The 16,769-nt window shown below is 44.6% G+C and overlaps 1 protein-coding gene across 2 annotated transcripts in view; it reads left to right on the top strand.

The window, feature by feature from the left end:
* The window catches only part of LOC142599183 (polyadenylate-binding protein-interacting protein 1-like), a 29,489-nt gene extending 17,127 nt beyond the window's left edge, over positions 1 to 12,362 (top strand). For both annotated transcript variants that reach the window (XM_075739055.1, XM_075739056.1), the window contains exons 7-11: positions 1,015 to 1,121; positions 6,410 to 6,527; positions 6,662 to 6,716; positions 8,409 to 8,502; positions 12,007 to 12,362. In XM_075739055.1, the coding sequence (XP_075595170.1) occupies positions 1,015 to 1,121; positions 6,410 to 6,527; positions 6,662 to 6,716; positions 8,409 to 8,502; positions 12,007 to 12,100 (468 nt within the window). In that variant the 3' untranslated portion in view covers positions 12,101 to 12,362. The remainder of the gene's footprint in view (positions 1 to 1,014; positions 1,122 to 6,409; positions 6,528 to 6,661; positions 6,717 to 8,408; positions 8,503 to 12,006) is intronic.
* Positions 12,363 to 16,769: the final 4,407 nt, after the last annotated feature.

Genomic DNA, 16,769 nt, shown 5'->3' with positions numbered 1-16,769 from the left:
AGTGCTGACCAATATGCTTACTTTTATCTTTGCATTTTATTCCTTTGTATCATCAGATGCCATTCCAAGCATTTTTGGATCATGTAATATTTATGCTGAGTAGATCAGGAATTGCTATTAACTTCGACCATAGTGGCAAACTAATTTTTTCTAGTTTAACTCTTCTTTCCCACTGTGCAATTATTGGGCAATGAAGTACCTATTCTTAACAGAAAAGGCTTATATCCACAGCAGTTCTAGACTGTTTGCTGCTAAAGCTCTCTCAGCAGCAGCTTCAGTCTCACAGATTTTATGTATTAAAACTCAGGCTGGCTTGATGAGATAATTCTTGGCTCCTCTTATATATACCCAGACAAAATTCTTTGCAATGTCTGATGCTAGGTATGTTGACTGAAGTCTTTCTAAAGCTTACTAACTTATTGTTATTCTTGGGTAAGCCTTGTGGCATCATCTGCAAAAGTATGGTCTCTTTTTTTCATAGCATGTACTTAAAGCAATTAAGATCTGACAAATTCTGTTAGTACTTTCAAACAGGATTCAGAATGTTTCAATATTTCTGTGTCAATATGACCCAAGTAACAGTATGGTCAAATGGAATCTTCATGTCCTGCTGATGTGCAACTTCAGAAAGATGAAGTATAATGATTTTTCACCAGAAATCACTGCAATATTTAAAAAAAAAAAAGTTGCATGCATGTGTTTTGTTGTAATGTGACAGTTTCACAGTGTAATTGCTGGACTGAAAGGAGGGAAGTGGCTGTGAACTTGTAGGCAACATAAACATTGGCCATAGAATTACCATACTGTCTGTAGTCTAAAATAAATTATTTACAAGGTCTATTAATCTGTTTAGCAAAAAGATGTAGCAGATTGGGACCTTCAACCCTCAGGTAGTCACACAATGCATCTAAATGTTATGGATTGTTACAGAATCTCTTCTGTTGACAGTTTCTTACAGTTTTATAATTTACTTTAAAAATAATAATAAATAAATTACTAATCTCTTGTCTTTAGTTGACAGGCTCGGTTTTAGAAGATGCCTGGAAAGAAAAAGGAAAGAACGATATGGAGGAAATGATTCAGAGAATTGAAAATGTTGTGTTGGATGCAAACTGTAGCAGGTGAGAAGATAAATTTATGTGCAGGTTTTTTTGGTTTTATATTAGACAGAACACCTTAAAAATCTTCAAGAATAATGAATGTGTCCAAAATATTACCTTAAAAACTTTCATTTACAAAAAGTAAGGTTATATTTAGGTCACTTACCGTGTAACAAAAAGTAATTTTCAATTGGGGGTGTGCGTGTGTTTCATTTTTGGTTTTGTTTTTTATCTTTTACTAGAGATGCATGTTCCGTTTCATGAGATGGTAGTGGTTTTTTGGTGGTGTTTGGCACTTTTTTGGTTGTTTTGTTTTAACCTTTTAGATGTTGAAATCTCCCTTAAGTGCTTTAGGATCTAAAAGCATGTATAAATACAAAAATAAATAGTGGTGATATCTCATAGTTTATACTTTTAAATCTGAATTTAACAGCATTAAATATAGCATACAAATCACTATATATGTAAGGGCAAAATGGAATGTGCTTTTTTCTTTTTTTTTTTTTTCTGGAGAACGTACTTTTTGGCATGTTCTTACTACAGGCTGGAAAAGAATGAGTGGCTGGCTACTGTATTTTGCTTCTCGATTTGCAATCAACTGCATGCATGAGGTTATCTTATTCTGCTGTGTTTGATCCTCAGCTTCTTGCAAACTAACTAAAAACCTACACAGGGTTAAGACACTGTGACCTGATCTCTGGTCATATGGAGGGAGGACAACAGGTAGCTGGTAGCATCTGTTGGTTGTAATTTAGCTGCCTCCCAGGGAAGACGAAAAAAAACTTTGCTTCAGGAACCAGAGAAAATAGATAGCATAATCCGAGGGTTCAAAGACACAGAAGCATGAACCTTTTCTAATAGAGGAAACAACTGAAGATTATTTTTATTTCCTTAATGAGACTCACTAAACTTTTTTCCATGAACTTGCTTAAAAGAAGTGTGGTGGGTTGACTCTGGCTGAGGGCCAGGTGCCCACCAGAGCCGCTCTATCACTCCCCTCTTTCATTAGACAGGGGAGAAAAGGTACAATGAAAGAAAAACTTATGGGTCGAGATAAGGACAGGGAGAGATCATTCTCTAATTATCATCACGAGCAAAACAGACCGAACTTAGAGAGGGAATTCATCTTATTTATTACTAAGCAAAACAGAGTAGAGGAATGAGAAATAAAACCAAATCTTAAAAACACCTCCCCCCACCCCTCCCATCTTCCCGGGCTCAACTTCACTCCCGGCTTCAACCTCCGCCCCCCTCAGAGGCACAGGGGGACAGGGAGTGGGGGTTACGGTCAGTTCATCACACGGTGTTTCTGCTGCTTCTTCCTCCTCAGGGGGAGGACTCATTGTTCCCCCGCTCCAGCGTGGGGTCCCTCTCACGGGAGACAGTCCTTCACGACCTTCTCCAACATGAGTCTCCTCCATGGGGTGCAGACCTTCAGGAGCAAACTGCTCCAGCGTGGGTCCCCCATGGGGTCACAAGTCCTGTCAGCAAACCTGCTCTGGCGTGGGCTCCTCTCTCCACGGATCCACAGGTCCTGCCAGGAGCTTGCTCCAGCGCGGGCTTCCCACGGGGCCACAGCCTCCTTCAGGTGCCTCCACCTGCTCCAGCATGGGGTCCTCCACGGGCTGCAGGTGGAATCTCTACTCCCCCTCATCCTCCCTCCATGGGCTGCTGCAGGGGGACAGCCTGCTTCACCATGGTCTTCACCATGGGCTGCAGGGGGATCTCTGCTCTGGTGCCTGGAGCACCTCCTCCCCCTCCTTCTTCACTGACCTTGGTGTCTGCAGATGTTCTTACATCTTCTCACTCCTCTCTCTGGCTGCAAAAGCGCTCTCTAACTGTTTTTTTTGTTTCTTAAATATGTTATCACAGAGGCGCTGATTGGCTTGGCCTTGGCCAGTGGCGGGTCTGTCTTGGAGCTGGCTGACATTGGCTCTATCAGACACAGGGGAAGCTTCTAGCAGCTTCTCACAGAAGCCACCCCTGTAGCCCCCCCCGCTACCAAAACCTTGCCACGCAAAACCAACACAAGAAGAAAGCAAATTATCTTATTTTAGAGATTAAATGGGTAGTGGCATTTAATGTATTGGAGACATTACTTTTCACTGCTGACTACAGAATATCAATGGATTTAAAGAGCTAAAGTTAGGAGCATGAATTAGATCATAGAATCACAGAGTGGTTTGGGTTGGAAGGGACCTCAAAGATGATCTAGTTCCAATCCCCCTGCCATGGATAGGGACACCTTCCACTACACCAGGTTGCCCAAAGCCTCATCCAACCTGGCCTTAAACATTTCCAGGGAGGGGGCATCCACAACCTCTCTGGGCAACCTGTTCCAGTGCCTCACCACCCACACAGTAAAGAATTTCTTCCTAATATCTAATCTAAATTGACCCTCCTTCAGCTTGAACCCATTACCCCTTGTCCTGTCACTACCCTCCCTCATAAACAGTCCCTCACCATCTTGCCTCTAGGCCCCCTTCAGGTAGTGGAAGGCTGCAATTAGATCTCCCCAGAGCCTTCTCTTCTCCAGGCTGAACAATCCCAACTCTCTCAGCCTGTCCTCATAGGAGAGATGCTCCAGCCCTCTGGTCAGCTTCATGGCCCTCCTCTGGCCTCGCTCCAACAGCTCCATGTCTCTCCTGTACTGGGGCCCCCAGAGCTGGACGCAGTACTCCAGGTGGGGTCTCACAAGAGTGGAGTAGAGGGGCAGGATCACCTCCCTCGACCTGCTGGTCACGCCTCTTTTGATGCAGCCCAGGACACGGTTGGCTTTCTGGGCTGCAAGGGCACACTGCCGGTTCATGTTGAGCTTCTCATCAATCAATACCCCCAAGTCCTTCTCCTCGGGACTGCTCTCAATCCATTCTCCACCCAGTCTGTAATTGTGCTTGGGATTGCGCCGACCCACGTGCAGGACCTCGCACTTGGCCTTGTTGAACTTCATGCGGTTCGCACGGGCCCACCTCTCCAGCCTGTCAAGGTCCCTCTGGATGGCATCCCTTCCCTCCAGCGTGTCGACCCCACCACACAGCTTGGTGCCGTTGGCAAACTTGCTGAGGGTGTACTCGATCCCACTGTCCATGTCACTGACAAAGATGTTAAACAGTGCCAGTCCCAGTACCGACCCCTGAGGAACACCACTCATCACCGTTCTCCACTTGGACATTGAGCCGTTGACCACAGCTCTTTGAGTGCGACCATCCAGCCAATTCCTTATCCACCGAGTGGTCCATCCATCGAATCCATGTCTCTCCAATTGAGAGACAAGGATGTCGTGCGGGACAGTGTCAAATGCCTTGCACAACTCCAGGTAGATGATGTCAGCTGCCCTTCCCTTATGCACCGACACTGTCACCCCATCGTAGAAGGCCACCAAATCGTGTGAGGCATGATTTGCCCTTAGTGAAGCCATGTTGGCTGTCACCAATCACCTCCTTATCTTCCATGTGCCTGAGCATATTTTCCAGCAGGATCTTCTCCATAATCTTGCCAGGCACGGAGGTGAAATGGACTGGCCTGTAGTTCCCTAGGTCTTTCTTTTTTCCCTTCTTAAAAATGGGGGTTATGTTTCCCCTTTTCCAGTCAGTGGGAACTTCGCCAGACTGTCAGGACTTCTCAAATATGATGGAGAGTGGCTTGGCCACTTCATCCACCAGTTCCCTCAGGACCCGTGGATGCATCTCATCAGGTCCCATGGACTTGTGCACCTTCAGGTTCCTTAGATATTCTCAAACCTGATCTTCTCCTACAGTGGGCGGTTCTGCATTCTCCCAGTCCCTGCCTTTGCATTTTGCAACTTTGGCGGTGTGGCTTGAGCCCTTTATAGTGAAGACTGAGGCAAAGAAGTCGTTGAGTACCTCAGCCTTCTCCATATCCTGGGTAACCAGGTCACCCGTTTCATTCGGGAGGGCACCCACGTTTTCCCTCGTCCTCCTTTTATCCCTAACATACCTATAGAAGCTTTTCTTGTTGTCCTTGACATCCCTGGCCAGATTTAATTTCAATCAGGGCTTTGGCTTTCCTAACCTGCTCCCTGGCTGCTCAGACAGTTTCTCTGTATTCTTCCCAGGCTACCTGCCCTTGCTTCCACCCTCTGTAGGCTTCCTTTTTGTGTTTGACTTTGCCCAGGAGCTCCTTGTTCATCCATGGGGGCCTCTTGGTGTTTTTGGCTGACTTCCTCTTTGTTGGGATGCATCTCTCCTGAGCTTGGAGGAGGTGACCCTTGAATATTAGCCAGCTGTCTTGGGCCCTTCTTCCTTCCAGGGCAGGTGATTTAAATACAATTTGAAGATCACCCCCTGTTTTTCCCAGTACTATCCTTTTATAAGAAAATAATTTGTTCTTCAGTTTGTGCTGCAGGTTTGATATCTTGATTTAAAAACTATAGCAATTTCTATTTCATGTGGACTCCTTACTTTACCATAGAGCAAGTGGAGAGAGTGAGTGTCTCATAATTGAGAAGGACACATAAAGCACTGTAATGGTTTTACCCCAGCCGGCAGCCGAGCACCACATAGCTGCTCGTTCACTCCCCACCATCAGGATGGGGGAGAGAATTGGAAAAGTTAAAGTGAGAAAACTTGTGGGTTGAGATAAAGACAGTTTAAGTAAAGCAAAAGCCATATGCACGAGCAGAGTAAGGAATTTATTCGCTGCTTCCTGTGGGCAGGCAGGTGTTCAGCCATCTCCAGGAAAGCAGGGCTCCATCATGTATAACAGTTACTTGGGAAGACAAACGCCATCACTCTGAACACGGCCGCCTCCCCCCTCCTCTTCCCCAAGCTCCTTATAAACTGAGCGTGACGTCATATGGTATGGAATATCCCTTTGGTCAGTTTGGGTCACCTATCCTGTCTGTGTCCCCTCCCAACTCCTTGTGCACCTCCAGCCATCCCGCTGGCAGGGCAGTGTGAGAAGCAGAAAAGGCCTTGGCTCTGTGTAAGCACTGCTCAACAATAGGTCCATAGAACAAAAACATCTCTATATTATCAACACTGTTTCCAGCACAAATCCAAAACATATCCCCACGCTAGCTACTATGAAGAAAATTAACCTTCTCAGCTGAAACCAGGACAAGCACCTAGACTTGCAGGGAAACAAAAAAAACCCCCAAAAACAAACAAAAAAAACCAACCCAAAAAACCTAACTCAAAATTATCTGTGGACTGGACCAAATTTTGTCCTTTTTTGGAGTGTTTTTTTTTTTTTTTTTGAGATTTAGCCATCTAGTATATGCAAGATATAGCTCAATTATTGCTTAGTACAAAACATTCAAACTTTTGTGGTGCTTCTGTTTATTTCAGAGATGTGAAACATATGCTTCTTAAACTAGTAGAACTACGGTCAAGTAACTGGGGTAGAGTTCATGGAACTTCTCCACGTACAGAAGCTACCCCTGAAAATGACCCAAACTATTTTATGGTAAGAATGTACTGATGCTTCAGTTCCTTAATTTAATGCAAATTTAACTTGATTCATAGACAGTCACATTGCAGAAAGCTACAAACAGCTGTCTCCCTGAATGTACATAACTTTCTGTATGACTTTGTTCTTAGAATGAACCAACATTTTACACTTCTGATGGTGTTCCTTTCACTGCAGCAGATCCAGGTACGTCACAAGCTTAGTATACCTGTCTTCTCAGTCTTCTTTAAAAAGTTGTAATTAAGTTTGTCCTGTTGAAGTACATAAAAATTATTCTTCAAATGTCTGAAACTCATACAATTTAAAATTATGTCTGAATTCCTGACTTTGTGTAATACATGCCTTATTCTGTATTAAAAGAAGGTAAATGTTTGAAATGGACAGTATGCATTTCACTTCATGTAATTCAGAAGAATTTGTGCTATAGTCCTCAGCACTTGGTCTCTCCAGGAAGCCAGAAATCTTCAAGTCATCTTTTGTTTGTCCATTGTTAATAGCAAAAGAGTTTTTCTTCCTTGGTTTCTTTGTTTTCTATAATCTGAGCGCAATGTGGCGTGACATCATTTGAGGTAAAGGCATGTGTGACTACAGTTCTCTGGGAAGATAGGTATCATTCTGTGGTGGGTTGACCCTGGCTGAGGGCCAGGTGCCCACCAGAGCCGCTCTATCACTCCCCTCTTTCATTAGACAGGGGAGAAAAGGTACAATGAAAGAAAAAAACTTACGGGTCGAGATAAGGACAGGGAGAGATCATTCTCTAATTATCATCACGAGCAAAACAGACCGAACTTAGAGAGGGAATTCATCTTATTTATTACTAAGCAAAACAGAGTAGAGGAATGAGAAATAAAACCAAATCTTAAAACCACCTCCCCCCACCCCTCCCATCTTCCCGGGCTCAACTTCACTCCCGGCTTCAACCTCCGCCCCCCTCAGAGGCACAGGGGGACGGGGAGTGGGGGTTACGGTCAGTTCCTCACGCGGTGTTTCTGCCGCTTCTTCATCCTCAGGGGGAGGACTCATTGTTCCCCCGCTCCAGCGTGGGGTCCCTCTCACGGGAGACAGTCCTTCACGGCCTTCTCCAACGTGAGTCTCCTCCACGGGGTGCAGACCTTCAGGAGCAAACTGCTCCAGCGTGGGTCCCCCACGGGGTCACAAGTCCTGTCAGCAAACCTGCTCTGGCGTGGGCTCCTCTCTCCACGGATCCACAGGTCCTGCCAGGAGCTTGCTCCAGCGCGGGCTTCCCACGGGGTCACAGCCTCCTTCAGGTGTCTCCACCTGCTCCAGAGTGGGGTCCTCCAGGGGCTGCAGGTGGAATCGCTACACCCCCTCATCCTCCCTCCATGGGCTGCAGGGGGACAGCCTGCTTCACCATGGTCTTCACCACGGGCTGCAGGGGGATCTCTGCTCCGGCGCCTGGAGCACCTCCTCCCCCTCCTTCTGCACTGACCTTGGTGTCTGCAGAGTTTCTCACATCTTCTCACTCCTCTCTCTGGCTGCAAAAAGCGCTCTCTAACTGTTTTTCTCTTTCTTAAATATGTTATCACAGAGGCGCTGATTGGCTTGGCCTTGGCCAGCGGCGGGTCCATCTTGGAGCCGGCTGGCATTGGCTCTAAGAGACACAGGGGAAGCTTCTAGCAGCTTCTCACAGAAGCCACCCCTGTAGCCCCCCCGCTACCAAAACCTTGCCACGCAAAACCAACACACGTTCTTAGAGGTTGATCGATGTCCTGAGAAAACACTGTGGCGGGAGTTTTTTTTCTATAATAAGTTTCATGCCATTTATGGTTTCATTAAATAGGCTTTAAACTGTATAGATGTATGTTAATTTAGAGGACTAGTCTTATATATTATTTGGTCTCATTTTTATTATGCCAGATTACCAAGAAAAATACCAAGAGCTGCTTGAAAGAGAGGATTTATTTCCAGATTATGAAGAAAATGAAACAGATTTTTTGGGACCTGGAGATCAGTATGTTTTTCATTTTGAGTGGTAGTTGTTTGTTGTTGGTTTTGTGGGGGTTTTTTTAACACTAGTTATTTTTACTGCAGACTTAGGAATCCAATCTTGACAAAAATGAAACTAAATAATATAATTATTACTTAGCCATACAATGGAAGTTATGTATTTGTTCAAGTGTAAGTTGGTTTGTAATTACACAAGTTTAAAACAAATTTTATATTTATGAGTAGGGCAATTAAATTTCAGGTATTTTTCCACATGTATAAACATACTTTCTTCTGCATTTTAAAAAAATAAATTTGCAAGCAAAATGAAGCACCGAATCCTCAAGTTTTGGTAGTGAGGCAACCTGAATTCATTTGACTGATATGCGTGCACATCCTAGCTAGAGATAATTACAAAACTGTCAATGTCTTTCAAAGGGAGGAGGTTGTTAATTTTCTCTCCTCACAATAAGTACTATTCCCTCAATTAAATGGCTATTCAGTATTCCTGTAGAACAAGAAAAGCAACCTAATGGTAAAAGGGGAAGCAATAGATAGGAATATAGTCTGACTTTCTGACACCAGTTTATAAGAATTTGATAGGAAACCAGTAAAAGAAATACAGTCTAAAATAAATTGCTCTGAGCTTTGTACTCATCTGGTTAAAGGAGGACTTTCAGATCATGATTTGATACCCAAAAACATTTTCAGTGTTTTGTTTGTGTGATAAGAGTGCTGGTCTGGATGGATATTTTTGTTAATAAATTAGAAAACTTTTAGATGGCACCTAGCTGAGGGGAGCTGCAGGAACTTTGGAAGATAAATTACAGATGTCATCAGAAATCAATGAGCTCATACTATGGAAAAATCTATCCTCATGAACTGCTGTGCTTAGAACAAATTAAATGCAAAATGGAGACAGACAGCAGTTAAACACAGCAAATCTGAAGTGTGGAACACTGAGTCAATCTTCATGCAAGGTGACTGTGTATCATGGTTTAACCCCAGCTGGCAACTAAGCACCACACAGCTGCTTGCTAACTCCCCCCCTCAGTGGGATGGGGGAGAGAATCAGAAGAGATTGCCCAGAGAGGTTGTGGAGGTCCCCTCCCTGGAAGTGTTTAAGACCAGGTTGGATGAGGCTTTGGCAATGTGGTCTAGTGGAGGGTGTCCCTGCCCATGGTAGGGGGGTTGGAACTAGATGATCTTTAAGGTCCCTTCCAACCCAAACCATTCTATGATTCTAAGAGTGAAAGTGAGAAAACTTGTGGGTTGAGACAAAGACAGTTTAATAGGTACAGCAGAAGCCGCATGCACAAGCAAAGCAAGACAAGGAATTCATTCACCACTTCCCATGGGCAGGCGGGTGTTCAGCCATCTCCAGGAAAGCAGGGCTCCATCACATCTAATGGTTACTTGGGAAGACAAACACCATCACTCTGAATGTCCCCTCCCTTCCTCTTTCTTCCCTCAGCTTTATATTCTGAACATGATGCCATATGGTATGGAATATCCCTTTGGTCAGTTGGGGTCACCTGTCCTGGCTGTGTCCCCTCCCAGTTTCTTGTGCAGCCCCAGCCTACTTGCTGGTGGGGTGGTGCGTCCTGGCAGAAAAGGCCTTGACTCTGTGTAAGCATAGCTCAGCAATAACAAAAACATCCCTGTGTTATCAACGCTGCTTCCAGCACAAATCCAAAACATAGCCCCATACTAGCTATTATGAAGAAAATTAACTCTATCCCAGTGGAACCTTCTCTGTTGAAGACTTACAAAAAGCTTAGACAAATCTATTCTCATCCTGTCAGCTATTTCTCATGACTGACATCAGGGAGAAGGGTTCTATGTTGAGTTCCTTCTCAAGTCTATGCTCCTACAGGAAAGGAGGAACAAATAAAATAAATATGTAGAATGCTTCTTTAATTTGCAATGCTCAAGAAATAATATTTTCCTTATTATAAGTTTTTGTGCACTTACTGTGGTTTTGTGCAAGATGCACTATTTATGGCCTCTCTGCAGATGAGGCATGCTCATGCCCTTGTTTGGAACTAAGGCAGAGAAGATAAACTGGGCACCTGAAACTAATGCACACTTTTTGAGAGTCAATAGCTGCTTACTTTTTTTTAAGGCTGTTTAGAATTATGTAACATTCTTGTATCAGAAATAGTGTGGCCAGCAGGACTAGGGAAGTGATAATCATCCCCCTGTACTCAGCACTGGTGAGGCTGCACCTCGAATGCTGTGTTCGGTTTTGGGCCCCTCACTACAAGAGAGACATTGAGGTGCTGGAGCATGTCTAAAGAAGGGGAACAAAGCTGGTGAAGGGTCTAGAGAATAAGTCTTATGAGGAGCAGCTGAGGGAACTGGGGTTGTTTAGTCTGGAGGAAAGGAGGCTGAGGGGAGACCTTATTGTTCTCTACAGCTACCTCAAAGGAGGGTGTAGCGAGGTGGGTGTCAGTCTCCCAAGTAACAAGCGATAGGACAAGAGGAAATGGCCTCAAGTTGTGCCAGGGGAGGTTTAGCTTGGATATTAGGAAAAATTTCTTAGCTGAAAGGGTTATCAAGCACTGGAACAGGCTGCCCAGGGAAGTGGTTGAGTCACCATCCCTAGAGGTATTTAAAAGACACATAGATGTGGCGCTTAGGGATGCGGTTTAGTGGTTGGATTTGATGATCTTAAAGGTCTTTTTCAACCAAAATGATTCTATAACACTATCATATTCAAGCTACAGCTCCCTTGTCCTAGTTTATGGCAATGAACGCTCCAGTTGGACCTAGAGAAAACAAGGAATGCTCAAGTTACTTCCCACTAACTGTGAGGAGAAAGCAAGCTGTTAAGTGATTCCCTGTCACTTCCCAGCTTTATTTTGAAACTCTGTGGTAATCTCCACTCTGCACAATACTGATTATCGTTAGTGGGATCTAGTCTTTTCTCTGACCTAAATGAGACATCTTTTCTGAAAGACTGGCTACCATGTAATAGAAGGTAATATAATGTAGATGCAAAAGGGAGATGAATTAAGATCCTTTCATATCAACAAATAGGAATACAGGTTTTCTATATAAATATATTTTTCTGACTAGCGTGAAACCAAGACAGTTGATGCAGTTTTTGAACTAGTATGTTAACCAACCAAAATTATGCTAATATGATGCTAGTTATGGTTTTTTATAAATACATCAGTGCAAATGCATTATTAAATTTTTGAAAGCTTGTATTGCATTATTGCATTTTTCTATCATCTTTGAAACTATTTCTGTCTTTTAACCTGTGGAAAGCATGAGGTGATCCAAAATGATGAAAAACACTGTAACAATTTGTATATATCTATGCTGCTTTGAGGTTTCTGTTTGTTTTCCTAGTACCTATAATTTTTTTCTTCTTCATCCCCTTTCAGTAAATGTCATAATTAACTACTATTTATAGAGCTCTGTTTTATTTTTGACATCTACATTATTTATCTACAGATTTTCAGAAACAGTAAATAAACTTAATGGTTTTGGTGATTTTTTTTTTTAATTTACTTTTTAGGTATTTTGATGACCTTGATGACAAGATGGATCCAGAAATTGAAGAAGCATATGAAAAATTCTGTCTAGAATCAGAACATAAGAGAAAACAGTGAGATGTTATGCATTAATGTTAGTTTATTAAACCAGTTTAGGTATGATTAGAATACAGGGGGGCACAAAACATTTGTACTAAAATAATGAAGTTCAGTTTCTCCAAGTACTACAGTTATACAATTTCCATTTTGTTAAACAGAAACTGCCAAAAATTGTAAACTTATGCCTTGTAACATAAAATATTGTGTATATATCATAGTTTATTTTATGTACAGGTATATGAACAATGTTTTGGCTGCAATAAAATTGATTTCAGAAGTATCAGAATGGAAATTAAAATTTAATGGGGAACTGTCCCATAAAATTTCCCTTGGAGGGGGAAAAGGGGAAGAATAACTTGTTTTAAATTTAATTGCTTGCTTGGTTTAGTATACATTAAGACTTATCATTCTTACCATATACGAGATCCGGTATTTAATTTTATTTTTTTTTTTTACTAAGTGTGGTGGGTTGACCCTGGCTGGGGGCCAGGTGCCCACCAGAGCTGCTCTATCACTCCCCTCTTCAGTAAGGCAGGGAGGGGAGAAAGGAAGATGGAAAAACAACCCCAAACTCGTGGGTCAAGATAAAGGCAGTTTAATGTAGCTAAAGCAAAAAGCTGCGCACGGAAGCAAAGCAAAAAGCAAAGATTATTCTCTACTTCCCATCAGCAGGCGATGTCCGGCCACTTCCTGGGAAGTAGGGCTTCAGTATGCGTGCCCCTTACTTTGGAAGACAAACATTGTAAAAAAAAAAAAAAAAAAAACAAAAAAAAAAAAACCACCACCGAATGCCCCTGCCCTGTTCCTCCCCCTATTCTCAGTTTCTTATTGCTGAGCAGATGTCATATGGTATGGAATATCCCTTTGGTCAGTTGGGGTCAGCTGTCCTAGCTGTGTCCCCTCCCAAGATCTTGCCCACCCCCAGCCTGCTGCTGGGGAAAAAGAAATGTTGGAAAGACAGCCTTGAGGTGTGCTGGCACTGCTCAGTAGTAGCCAAAACACTGGTGTGTCATCAACAGTTTGCTAGCTACCAATATACAGCACAGCACCATGAGGGCTGCTGTGGGGAGAATTAACTCCATCTCAGCCAGACCCAATACAATCTCCACCCCTTATTCCATACCATTTGTGTCGTGCTCATGTTCCACACACTTTAATACATATATATATATATTTTATAACCGTTTCATTGTATTTACTTCTTATTAACTACTATCTCCAGTCCTTTAACAGACAGATGTTACTCTCCTGTTCCATGAGCTTCCTCTGCTCCTCCAGATGTTCATGAACCGGCTATGACTTGGGCCCAATCTGTCAGGATGGGTGTTCAGGTTCAGTTGTTGGGCACCAACACCGGCTTGCTTTGGGCTGTTGTTGCATTCATCTGGCTCCTTGCAAAACTTGCTCTTTGTTGGTTTGGGTCATTCCTTCTACATTACTTCCTAGAACGTACAACTCACATTACAGATTATTTTACCCCAAGGTTAAATCTCCTTGAGGCACACACCGGGTCTCCCCATCTTTTCGCATTACCCACCAAGTACACCCAGGTCCTTGAGCGAAGACAATCCCAGGAATGGGTTTGCCTTTTCCCATGGGAGGAGCAATCCACACCGCCTTCCCCAGCCACTTCCCCATGTGTACTACAGGGACCTTGTCTCCTCCCACAGTATGCAGGGGTTTTGTTTGGGCAGGACCAGGACGGTTAGCAGATCCTCTGGTGTGAACCAGCCAAGTGGCTTCTGCTAAATTTGTATCCCAGTGCTTCCATGCCCCATTACCTAATGCCCTCAACATAGTCTTTAACAGTCCATTATATCTCTCGATCTTTCCAGAGGCTTGTGGGTGATAGGGGATGTGATGCACCCACTCAATGCCGTGTTTCTTTGCCCAGGAGCTTATGAAGTTATTTTGAAAATGAGTCCTGTTGTCTGATTCAATCCTTTCTGGGGTACCATGTCGCCATAAAATTTGCCTTTCAAGGCCTAGGATGGTGTTTCGGGCAGTGGCATGGTTTACAGGAAATGTCTTTAGCCAGCCAGTAGTTGCTTCCACCATGGTGAGTATGTAGCGCTTGCCTTGGCATGTTCGTGGCAGTGGCCCAATAGAGTCAATCTGCCTGGCCTCGCCATATCGAAAACCCAGCCACCGCCCTCTATTCCAGGGAGATTTTACTCGTGTCGCTCGCTTGATTGCAGCACATATTTCACATTCATGAGTGACTTGTGTGATGGCCTCCATGGTCAGGTCCACCCCTCGATCACGAGCCCATCTGTATGTTGCATCTCTCCCTAGATGTCCTGATGTTTCATGGGCCCATCGAGCTACAAATAGCTCACCCTTACGCTCCCAGTCCAGGTCCACTTGAGCTACTTCAATTTTGGCAGCCTTGTTCATTGTTTTGATGTTCTTCAGTGATGTGGCTTTTGGGTATGTGAGCATCTACATGACGTACCTTCACAGCCATGTTTTCTACCCGGGCAGCGATGTCCTGCCACAATGCAGCAGCCCAGATGGGTTTACCCCTGCGCTGCCAATTGGTCTTCTTCCACTGCTGTAGCCACCCCCACAGGGCATTTGCCACCATCCAGGAGTCAGTATAGAGGTAGAGTACTGGCCACTTTTCTCGTTCAGCAATCTTTAGGGCTAGCTGAATGGCTTTCACTTCTGCAAACTGACTTGACTCACCTTCTCCTTCAGTGGCCTCAACGACTTGTCATGTGGGACTCCACACAGCAGCTTTCCACTTCCGATGGTTTCCTACAACATGACAGGATCCATCAGTAAACAGAGCATAACGCCTTTCATCTTCTGGTAACTCATTATATGGTGGTGCCTCTTGGGCACGAGCTACCTCCTCAGGCAGTGCGCCAAAATCTCTACCTTCTGGCCAGTCCATAATCTCTTCCAGGATTCCTGGGTGGTTGGGTTTCCCCAGTCGAGCTCGCTGCGTGATTAGTGCTACCCACTTACTCCATGTAGCGCTGGTTGCATGGTGTGTAGAGGGAATGTTTCCTTTGAACATCCAGCGTAGCACAGGCAATGGCGGTGCCAAGAGGAGAGATGTTTCTGTACCAACAACTTCTGAAGCAGCTCGAATCCCTTCATATGCTGCTAGGATCTCTTTTTCAGTTGGGATGTAGTGGGCTTCTGATCCTCGATACCCCCGGCTCCAAAACCCTAATGGTCGACCTCGGGTTTCTGCTGCTGTTTTCTGCCAGAGGCTCCAGGTGAGGCCATGCTCCCCAGCTGCAGTGTAGAGTACATTGTGTACAGCTGGTCCTGTCCGGACAGGTCCAAGAGCTACCACACAAGCTATTTCCTGTTTGATATGCTCAAAGGCTTGTTGTTGCTCAAGGCTCCGTTCAAAATAGTTCTTTTTTCCGGGTTACTCGATAGAGAGGGCTCACAAGCTGACTATAACCTGGAATATGCATTCTCCAGAACCCCACAAGGCCCAGGAAGGCTTGTGTCTCCTTCTTGTTAGCTGGTGGAGACATAGTTGCTATCTTGTTGACCACATCCATAGGCACATGACAGCGTCCATCCTGCCATTTTATTCCCAAGAACTGGATCTCCTGTGCAGGTCCCTTGACCTTGCTTTTCTTTATGGCAAAACCAGGTTTCAGAAGAATCTGAATTACTCTTTCTCCCTTCTCGAATACTTCTTCTGCCTTATTGCCCCACACAACGATGTCATCGATGTATTGTAGATGTTCAGGGGCTTCACCCTTTTCCAGTGCAGTTTGGATCAGTCCATGACAAATAGTAGGACTATGCTTCCACCCCTGGGGCAGTCGATTCCAGGTGTATTGGACACCTCTCCAAGTGAAAGCAAACTGTGGCCTGCATTCGGCTGCCAAAGGAATTGAGAAGAACGCATTGGCGATGTCCATTGTAGCATACCACTTGGCTGCTTTTGACTCCAATTCATATTGGAGCGCTAACATGTCTGGTACAGCAGCACTTAGTGGTGGCGTCGCTTCGTTCAGGACACGATAGTCTACTGTTAACCTCCACCCTCCATCAGACTTCTGCACTGGCCATATGGGACTATTAAAAGGCGAGTGAGTCTTGCTGATGACTCCCTGGTTCTCTAGTTGATGAATCAGCTCATGGATGGGAGCCAGGGAGTCTTGATTTGTGTGATATTGCTGCCGGTGCACTGTCCTGGTAGCAATTGGCACCTGTTGTTCTTCGACTTGCAGCAATCCCACAACAAAGGGATCTTCCGAGAGACCAGGCAGGGTAGATAACTGTTTGATCTTCTCTGCGTTCACAGTGGCTACACCGAAAGCCCATCGGTACCCCTTTGGGTCCTTGAAGTACCCTCTCCTGAGGTAATCTATGCCAAGGATACAAGGGGCCTCTGGGCCAGTCACAATGGGGTGCTTCTCCCACTTGTCCCCTGTTAAGCTCACCTCAGCCTCCAGTACAGACAATTCTTGGCATCCCCCTGTCACTCCAGAGATCCAGATGGGTTTTGTGCCCCTATACCCTGATGGTACCAGTGTACACTGTGCACCAGTGTCTACCAAAGCCTCATACTTCTGTGGGTCTGATGTGCCAGGCCATCGAATGCACACAGTCCAGTATACCCGGTCATCCCTTTCCTCCTCCTGGCCGAAGGCAGGGACCCTCTATTCCTGTTCCTGGTCAGAGTAGTCACTGCCTGACCCTCGCAGTG

Source organism: Balearica regulorum, chromosome W (assembly GCF_011004875.1).
Source record: "Balearica regulorum gibbericeps isolate bBalReg1 chromosome W, bBalReg1.pri, whole genome shotgun sequence".
NCBI classification, from domain to species: Eukaryota; Metazoa; Chordata; class Aves; order Gruiformes; family Gruidae; genus Balearica; species Balearica regulorum.
The sequence above is the reverse complement of the archived record's forward strand: the minus strand, read 5'-3'. Positions and strand labels throughout refer to the sequence as shown.